At 35.3% G+C, this 10,876-nt stretch overlaps 1 protein-coding gene across 8 annotated transcripts in view; it reads right to left on the bottom strand.

The window, feature by feature from the left end:
- The window catches only part of bnc2 (basonuclin zinc finger protein 2), a 191,238-nt gene that overhangs the window by 56,250 nt on the left and 124,112 nt on the right, over positions 1-10,876 (bottom strand). Inside the window, exon 1 of one of the 8 annotated variants that reach the window (XM_073945853.1) lies at positions 2,253-2,359. Coding sequence (XP_073801954.1) covers positions 2,253-2,264 — 12 coding nt within the window. The 5' untranslated portion in view covers positions 2,265-2,359. 8 annotated transcript variants of the gene reach the window in all.

The following is a 10,876-nucleotide window of genomic DNA, read 5'->3' as shown; positions in this document are numbered from 1 at the left end:
TATRTGTGTGTGTGTGTGTGTGTGTGTGTGTGTGTGTGTGCGTGTGTGTGTGTGTGTGTGTGTGTGTGTGTGTGTGTGTGTGTGTGTGTGTGTGACACTGCTTTGCTATTCACATCAGTGCAGAGATGTCCGGCTAAGCATGATGCACACTGTGCATCAGTCAGTGTGAAGACAGCACAGAGTGGACATTGAACGGAAGAGAGACACAAAGAGAAGTCCAGGGTGATTGTTGCTTGGACCACTGAGGACCCTGTGAACTCCTCTCAAAGACTCAGCTGACAGAGATCAAACCAGTGACAGCCTGCTGCAGTATCCAGAGACATAACTGTGTTCAAAGTACTGGAGAGAGGGGCATAGGGAGGGGGGCGCACGGCCGCCTCAGGAGGACAAGGGAGGGAGGTGAGCCGCTTCTGCCAGCGACTGATCTTCTTTCTTTCTCGTTGTCTCTGTGCTGTCACCCGCTGATTGATCCAGGTGTTTTATAGCTATCTAGAGGCACAGAGCATTCAGACAAAGAGAGGCCTCTGTCAATCCTTTTGATTGGGGCTGCACATTCCTGGGCCAGATGGTGGACAGGCCTTCTTTGGACACCGCCAATCCACATACCTCTCCCCAGCACTCAGGAGAAATGTTGAGTGTGTGTGCGTTTCTTTTCAGACAGGGTAGGTCAATGTTAACATGATGTTAAAAAATATGTCAGATTGTGATCTTTAAAAAACGTTTTGAATTAAAAAAAAAATAAAAATCAGTTTTGTAACGTAATTCTAAATTTTTGCTTTGTTTGTTTGGAACATTGTTCATTATTAAAAGTATTTCCTATCCAGGTAAACTATTTAAATTATATTTTTATACATATGTTATGTATTTGTGATTTGATCCAATCTACTAGTTTTATGCTCACACATCATTTCTGTTCAGTTTTCACAACACTGGATCATGTGAATTTGGGATTCAGGGGAGATGATGGAGATATTTAAAAAAATAAATAAATAAATTTGTGTGTGTTGTAACACGTTCAGCAGAAGATAATGTGGAGGCAGAATAATAAATTTACAAACATTTACGTTTATTTAATTGACTACTAATTGAATATTTTTTTTTCTGTCTAGAAATTTCTTAAGGCAACAGAAACTGAAACCACCGGACCAGTTAATAACCAAATGAGCAGGTCTCAGTCTTTTCTGTCTAGATAAATTAATTTCACACAATTTCAGAAAGTCTGAAAAAAATCAATGAGTGATTTCACAAACTTTACCCCCTGAAAAATGATACTCTTTGTAACATATTTAATGTTGCAGTCATGCATAAACATGCCTTTAACATTCATGTCTTAAGATATAGCCCACAGAATGTGTTACGTTTATTCTTTTATTAATCAAACACAGAGGTTTGTAACATGTTCTGAATCTTTTCCTTGACTCTTATCAGTCTTCCGCTGATAAAGGCTCATTCCCAGAAGGCTTTGCCACCTGCTCTGATTACCCCACAAAAGATTGTGTGGGATAGCAACCAACACTAGAGTAAACTGGACAAAGAACAGAAGACTAACAAAACAAAATACACACACTCAGTACTGCAAACATAGGCACTCTGTAAATGTGTAAAATGAACTCCCCACACAACTGAGAAGGAGCAAAGCAACTTTATAACTTTTTTTTCTGTGTAAATGTGGATCTCTTCACACAGCCACAGTAGTAGCATTAGTCAGTGTGCAAGCATTTTGCTCCCAGGTTGACCCCAGGAGGAGGGGACAGCTACATATTGACTGCACAGGACCAGAGAGGATGTGTAGACATACAGACAAGACCTTTGGGTCTTCGAGAATAAATTCTGATCTTTTTTAAGTACTCTTTCTGTAAACATTGTCAAAACACAGAAAGAATTGTTCAGTCTTAAGGAAACATTGAGAGACTTTAGTCTGAATTCTTCTTCTTTTGGATTTAAAAAAATCTTACTACAACTTCTATCAGAAGGTTTTATTACATTTATATAATGTCACCTAAACAAGCAGTAAAAAGTGGAAAATAATATTTCAAATCATTTGTCTATATCGTCTCCACTGACGATGTATATTTAATTTCATTTATTACATTTGATTTAGTTTTACTTGTTTATTTTACTTTTTACATTATTTTTTCTTGAATATCATATACAATAAATTGCTAAATAGGATCAACATTTTTTGCTTTGCCTAGTGTAAAAACTGCTGAAATATTTGCACATGTATGTTTGCTTGCCTTTATGAGCATTACCTGGGTCTCCATGATGTAATGCCAACTTCTGACAGCTGCCCCCTGATAAAGGTTTCATTCCTTTAAGACTGTGTTTCTTCATTAGCATCAGATTAAAGGAAATAATTGAAAAAATAAAATAAATAAATAAATAAATAAATAAAAAGGGAGAGAAAGAGAATATAGACAGAGACTCCTTCTGGTATCACTTGTACTCCTACATGACCACAGTGACAACTGTGAGAGTCTCCCACCCACTCCACCATGCTCTGGCAGTCTGGATATATACTGGAATGTGTGTAAGTGTGCACATGAATACAGAGGGAGGGAGACTCAATGAAAGTCCATCACACTCTCTTTATCAGGCCAAACAAAGTTCAGAGATAGAGAAAGGTTGAAGAAGAAAAAGACCATCTACATGTCAGAGGTCATTCTCAGCAAGGGAACTGTGCTTTTGATAATTTTGCCACAGGTGATATATACAAGTAAAATCTTTTTTTTTTTTTTTGAGAAAAAAAGAGAAAATACAAAGAAGAGCGAATTATATCTTATTGGCTTTTACATTTTATCTTAAAGTTGTGTGCGTGCATTTGTTATTTTAGCATATTGTTAATTATAGCCAGAGGTACGTATGGCTGCATTTCCTTTTTTCAAACGAACGCTACGGGGCATTATGACGCCGTCCCTTTTCACGCTTACTAACTGACTGCTTTTGTAAATTGTTGGTTGGGTTTAGGGAAGTAAGTGGGTGGGTCGATAAAATTGGAGGGTGGGTCAGTTGATTAGTCAGTCAGTCAGTCAGTCAGTCAAGGCCTCTAGTGGGTTTACACGGGAAGAGCAGGCGCGAATGCCACTCGCGAGAGAACTTTGAAATAAGAAAAAGCAGACATAGCAGCCTCTTGTGGATTTGCGAAATCAAAAACTGCAAAAATACGTACCTCCTGGGACGTATTTCGTGGTCTTCAGAAAAATATATAGGACTACGTTTTCAGAATGAGCCTGATTTGGAAATATCCTGCTTGTTAAGTGTGATTTCACACGCTCTATCGAAGGGTATGGGGAGGCACAACAAATGGTAACAATAAACATTTACAAAGTGATGTAATACTTTCAAAAATCATGATCGCAATATATATTAATATATCCATGCCTAATATTAGACTGCCAGAAAGTGTTTTTTTTTTATAAATTGTTAAAAAATATTTGTGTCTATGACACAGCAAGTTCAGAGACTGTTGTGTGCACCATGATTTTATGCAAAATACACTTTAGGGTGTGATATGACTAGAAAGGGTTCATTAACAAATATTTTCTCAATTCGAATGAGTAGCAACTTGGACCTGGAAACAGTATTTCATACGTCACGTCTTAACAAACGGATAGCTTTAAATCGAGTCAACATGGATGTGTTTCACTATTCGATATGATTTTATTCTGACTATTTTTTTATTCTTATTTTTTATTCTTATTTTTTTTTCGAAATTAAACTGACAATAGTTTTTTATTATTAATTAATTTATTATTATATTATTATAAGTTGTAGTAGTAGGTACTATTTTAATTACTATTATTTGCACATATGCAATAGGGAATATTTGACAAGGGTTTGATTGCCATCCCGCAATCGACCGAACAAAATTACCACCCTACTCCCTGAACCCCACACTGGTCCACTTCATTTGACTAAGATGGCCCAGTGCAATTACAAAGCTATTGACGAATGTTTGTATGTCTTCTAGGCTGTGCAGTATTAAGTCATTAGCACTACAAATTGTGGCAGACCTTTTATTGCCACACAGTCATGAGAACAAGCAGTGGTCCAGAGTTAACGAGTCACATATTCCCCTTCCCTTCACCCCCAAACCAGCATCACATCCAACCTCCACCCTCCCCCAATCTGCATCCCATATTTATAATTTTACCACATCCTAACAATAACACGAGTAGAACTGGTGCAAAACACACGTCCAAGGATAATGAAACACACGCGTTACCACAGAAGGCTGTAAGTACAACCAGCTGTGACAGTCTCCTCTGAGAGCGAACAAGAGAACAGAAGGAAAAGTGAGCAAGAAAGACTGAGACTGAGATCGGGAGAGAAAGTAAGAAAGTCAGACACATGTGAATGCAGCTGTACTCAGGGGGAAACCGCACGATGTATGTTTCCAGCTGCCTTCTCAGTGGCTCCTTCTTTCTCAGGCCCCTGTCCCTCTCCAACCTCTCTTGGCCATCTTTGTTTTGACAGGGCTCTGCAGTTCCAAAAAACTCTCTCAGATGTGCTGAGGTAAGGGAAAAACAAAACAAACTTCTTGTGCACACATATATGGCACATTCACAATACCTCGTTCTTGCATACACACACACACACACACACACACACACACACACACACACACACACACACACACACACACACACACACACACACACACACACACACACACACACACACACACACACACACAATTAACACAAGCAGTCATTAGACTCCACTCTCTCCTTATTTGTGTGTTTACGTGTAGCTCTTAAAAATCTTGGAAGATGAAATTTCCCTCGGTGAAAAGGTTTCACTTAGCCACAATGATTTGGGAAGGACACATTCTTTTGACGCTGTGGGTCTGCCTCAAATCCAAGACCTCAGCATGTGCTGAATTTTGAGCATACCTCAACATGTGTTACCTCTTTGTAATATTTACTTTGTAGGGCAATATGAAGTGGATAGCACGGCCAAATGCTGCTTTTAATGGGGCCTCTCGCCCTCATTAAAAACAAATATTAACTGTGAAACGTAAAAACAGCACACAAAAGCGTTTCATCGAATCATTTTAAAATAAACAATAAATTGTCCTGCAACACCATCCCTTGGCTTCCGGCATCAGGTTTCTTGCAACACTTATTTCTCACACATCCGAAACTTGTTTTATCTAATTATGATTTGATCATTATCTTCTTCTAAGCACATGGCTAGTTTAGAAGCTGCAAGCAAATATTAAAATAGCAAATACATTTATCTGCATCAGGTATAACTTTCATTACAATGTGTACAATATCCACCATTACACGTTTTAAGCACCCAGATAAAATTGCAATGAGAAATGGCTCAACTATTGGCTAATGAATCATATGTTTTTTACTGTATGAGGGTTAAAGAGAAGAAATGACTTGGAAGAGTGAATGTTTGTGCTGGCTTGTTTATTTATTTATTTCTCTCTCTCTTTCAGTTTTCTCCATTCATGTTTTTTGCATGATTATCGTGTTTGTGCCATCCCCATGTGGCGACTTTGCATAGACATTTGAATAATGAAGGGAAGTCATTTAACTATTCTCCAGGTATTAAAAACCAATGTTTTTTACACGATGCAGCAACATTAGGCATGTTAATTGGGCTCTTTGGACTTACTCAAAAAAGGGACTAAATTAATTACTCATGTCGACAAAATGTCAGAAACACGCTCTGGAAAATAATAACCCAAAGTCTAATTTGTTTTTCTTTTTTTTAAGTCTTATATTATATGGGAGTGGACAATATTTGATTAAGCGAAGCACTTTGAGATGGTTGACAAATGAAACAAAGCCTTATTTTTAAGCCAAATTCATTACTGTTTTAAATAAGATTTCTTGGGTCCAAATAATAAGTAATACGTTTTTGCACCCACTCATTTGTAAGGTGTATGACAGCAAGAAACGAACATAAGTTATAGCTGAAGGACGTTTCCACTACAAATCCTTTTAACCTTAATAAACATATTAAAGATTCTAAAAGTATTCATATCTGCTATTGTCTGACTTATTTACTTTGCATGCATGACATCACAATTACAGTAGATATGCGCCAAGTCCCTTATGATGTTTACCATGTGGGGAGGCTGAGTGGCTGTTAACAATGCCTGTGTGGAATGTGTCACACCTGTCATTTTTAGTCTTTCTTCCTGGTAACAATGCTGTCATTATAGATAACAAAATATGGACATTAAAACGGAACCAAATCTGTACTTTTATCACGCTTAATACAAAATGTTCTCAGCTCTTTTGACCATTTGCTAGTGTTAAGAATGAAAGAAAATTTGCTATACATGATGCAACTACAGCATTATACGTGTGTAACTGCAAACATTTACAAACAACAGAAAACAAACGAGGATTTGAGAAATGTATGGTATAAATAAAATGTCAGTACATTCGGTAGTGATGCGTAAAATTTAATTACACAATTTTAAATATGTATATGTATATGCATATATATATATATATATATATATATATATATATATATATATATATATATATATATATATATATATATACTGGTACATTTAACTTGTACATTTTAACTTAATTGCAGCTAATATGCATATTAAGCAACATCATTTTTTTCACATTATCTGAGTAATTATTATTACTAATTATTAATTAATTACTTTCACTGTACTGTATGTCCATTTGACGCATAAAAAAGTGCATGATACATGTGAAGAGTGAGAGGACAATATACTTTTTTCTTATCAGTTTAGCGCTTCTATTTGGTTACAAAAATGATTTCATGTCACACATTACTGCTGTGTGCTTGATTAGCAATTCAGCAAGAGCTCACTGGACAATTGGGGCAGTTGTGCCTCACGGTAGTCCCATGCAATGCAGAGCCGGTATATGATTGTGTTGAACACTGGGCACCTGAGGGAAAGGCCACAGTGACAGATGTAACATACAGAATGATCAGCATCAGTGCCCGTTTCAGACTAATTAGAGCAGCAGCTCTGCTCAGAATATCCACACAAATTAATTAGACAGGCGGTGAAGCTGAAATTTTTAATCAAGAAACTGTATTTAAAAAAAAAATTATAATAAAAAATGAGAGAGAGAGAGAGAGAGAGACAGAGAGAGAAAGAGGGGGGAAAAAGAGATAATCATTACATGCAATACACCTGATAGTAACCCCATGCATTTCAGAAGACAGAGGTATAACTCAGTCAGCATAATAAATTGCATAATTGACTATTAGATTTTATAAAAAGGTTTTTAGACCTTGCATTTAAATTAATAATTATATCAACGTATACAAAAAAATAACTTTTTTTGTATGTTTGACAATTTTTGGCATCTAGTGAGATAGCTGTTAGGGAAATATTTGTTAACTGAAATGAGAAGTCTTACATTTTTAAGATGATTTTGACCCCAAATACAAGATACACATGTTATTAAATACGCATTACATTCTATAATGTATTCCTGACAATCTGAAAAAATCTAATTTTGTGTTCAGTCAATGTGACGCAAAATTGTACACTGAAAACTGAATACTTGTCCTGGCTTTGTAGCTTGTGCTATCCTGGCTTGTAAATGTTCTTCCTAATTCTGATTACAAAACATTTTTTTTTATTAGTTTAGAAATACAACTGTTCATTGTTAGTTCGCATTAGTTCTGACCATTCAGTATTAAAATTGTTTATAATAATGCTGAAAATGTTGAAATCAACAAAGTAAGATTAATATTTTTAAACTATTGATTTTAAAATAATTTCTATAATTAAGTTTTTTTTGTTTAGTTTTAGTGTTTAAAAAGACAAAAGTTTAGCATTTGTTAAAAATATTAGTTACCTTTTATCTTATTCAATAAAGTCTAAAATAGTGTTAACATGCACATGCAAAACAATATTTGTTCATCTAAGAAAAGCACATTTGACAATTGAATGACAATTTTAGATTCTAAATCATGACAGTTTGAAAACAGTAAATTGTATTTACCAGCACAGAGAAATTTGGCACCTCTAATAAATATATCAAATAGATAAAAAGCCAAAACATGCCTAATCCTAAAATGAAAGAAATGGTATTGTAAGACATTGAACATGGGGGTGGGGGGTTGAAAGGGCTTTCTAGTTTTGAGCTAGAAACTTTTTATATATATATATATATAAATGTATTAAAGCAGATCTCCAGTTCTTTTTCCTTGTAACTGCAGAAGCAGATGAATCCATGAAAGTTACAATGCTATGTAGATGAGTGAAGTGCTGGGCTGTTCCCAGTTCTGCCTGTCTATTATAAAGTAATTCAGAATCGCAAGTCCATTTCCAAGCGCGTTTCTTTTCTTTTCTTTTCTTTTCTTTTCTTTTCTTTTCTTTTCTTTTCAAAAACCAAAAACATTGTGTAGCACCACTGAAACAAAATCAATATAGTACAGTCCAGAGTCACACTTTTATCTGCCTTCAAAAAAAAAAAAGACACTGCTGGAGTCAGGGAAAAAGGAGATTCAGCTGAGAATGGAAGAGTGTTTGTGTAAAGAGTGGTGCTCCACTGACTTCAGTATTCCTTGAGGTTTCTCTCTCTCTCTCTCTCTCTCCCTGTCTCTCTCTCTCTCTCAAAGGCTTTTAAAGCCTGTGCCACAGACTAATCATCTGTTCTAAGTGGAACTTAGAGTTGTACTCTACAGAGACATGGGTAGCTCTGTTGTGAAATCATTAGTGTGTGAAGTGCACTCATTTAAAGACAAATGGTGGGGCAGGAACCATGCAAATGACCCATTTCTGTTTGCCAGTCAACTTGCATATGTCTGCCAGCCCGTTGAAGTGCATTCTGCCAACATGCCACAGCTTGACTTCCTCCAAGTCCCCAGGGAAAGCAGCAGTGTCACAGAAACCAGTATTTCCGCTGCTTAACAAATTTATCAAAGTGTGAAATACTTTAGGCAGCTGGTGACACGCATTTGCTGTATCACATCATGCATAATTCAGGCCAACAGGACCATGCTCTTGCGCTGAGTGCAAATTGAGATAGCAAATTTATGTCAGTGTTGGTAAACAAAGTCATTGACAATGCTGGGATGACAGCAACACTTTCACACATTCAGTGTTTTTTAAATAAATTCTTAATGTCTCACCTTCATTCTGAAGCTCTCCCAAAGTACTCCAATGTGAAACTAAACTCCAAAAGGAATGAATCCTTTAATTAAGTTAATTAAATAGGTGTTTATTAATGTTATTTTAATAAACAAAATATAACAAATAAAATATACTGTTTTGCATAAAATTTTATATAATATTATATTATATTATATTATATTATATTATATTATATTATATTATATTATATTATATTATATTATTATATTATTATATTATATTATATTATATTATATTATATTATATTATATTATATTATATTATACATTCATTCATTTTCTTTTAAGTTTAGTCCCTTTATGAATTCGGGGTCGCCACAGCGGAATGAACCTCCAACTTATCCAGCACACGTTTTACGCAGCGAATGCCCTGCCAACTGCAACCCATCACTGGCGAAATATATAAATATATATTATATTATATTATATTATATTATATTATATTATATTATATTATATTATATTATATTATATTATATTATATTATATTATATTATATTATATTATATTATATTATTCCACTAGAAGATATGTCTTCATCTCTCTTTCTCACCCTAGAACCCTTAATTTGCTCATAAGCATCTAAAGCATCCTAGCTGCTCTACACAGAATGCATAGAGTAAACAGAAGAATATGAAGACATGTTCAATTTTTGTTAACAACTTTTATTCATTCTAGAAGTATATACATGGAGTTTGTTTTAATAACTGCTGCTGTTTTACTCAGAAGCTGTTTATCTTTCATTCATTCTGTTTGTTTTTGTCAATGTTTTGTCTATTCATTAGCACTATGTTTTTGCTCTTTGCTTATTTTTTTGGTTATTTTTTTTTTCTCATGCTGGTAAGCAGCTGGCTGCAGCACTGCAACTGTCTGTCACAAGCTCTCTCCCCTGGAGCGAGTGTATGTCAAATGGTCACGCTCAGCACTGATGTCCCACCGTTTGATTTATCCTGGTTACGTGGTGTGGGAGCTATAGGTCATCAAATTTAGTTTTATCACTCAGGCAATGACTGCTGGACATTTTGACTATGCTCTTGATTACGATCTTATGTTATTTTTCATGCATTTTCTGACATACTTTACTGCATATTTATTATATAACTGAAGTACTGAACACATATATCAGGCAATTAACAATAATTGCTAGAATTTTTAGCTAGAGGGGTATGAATAGCTCTCAGAAAATCTACTAAAGGAAAGGGGCAAATAGTTTCTTTCCATCGTTTGTGTACTAAAAAAAAACTCAAACAGCTATCTTTCTCTGGTTCTGTCCTTAAAACAAAAACAAAACAGAAACATGACTTTACTTCAGAGGCCAACATAATTAAAGGAGAAGCAGCAGAAGAATCATCAGATAGAAACAAAACACTGAATAAAACAGTTAGAGTTAGAACAACAGCTAATTTAATTACTTCTGCAAGCAGTGGGAAAATGCAACAGCTCACAAGAAATTTAGGACTGTACCAACCAACTACTCTCCATCTTCAACACGCCAGGCGTAGCTGTGAAACTGCTTTTACAAAACTGCAGTGGGTAGAAAACAAGGGGAAGAGAGTAGTGGGAGAAATTTGAAGAGTAAGAAGCATTGTGTTTGTGACTTCTGTATTATTTAAGAGCATTATAGAGTTTGAGGTGAATGGAACTAGTGCACAGGAAGGGAAAGGCCGGCTCATTGTAAATGCCTCACCAGGCTGGTGATTAATTGTAGTCATTCGAGTAATACCTTTTCTTGTTATCTTTAGTTTATTCT

This window comes from Danio rerio, chromosome 1 (assembly GCF_049306965.1).
Source record: "Danio rerio strain Tuebingen ecotype United States chromosome 1, GRCz12tu, whole genome shotgun sequence".
Taxonomy (NCBI): domain Eukaryota; kingdom Metazoa; phylum Chordata; class Actinopteri; order Cypriniformes; family Danionidae; genus Danio; species Danio rerio.
The sequence above is the reverse complement of the archived record's forward strand: the minus strand, read 5'-3'. Positions and strand labels throughout refer to the sequence as shown.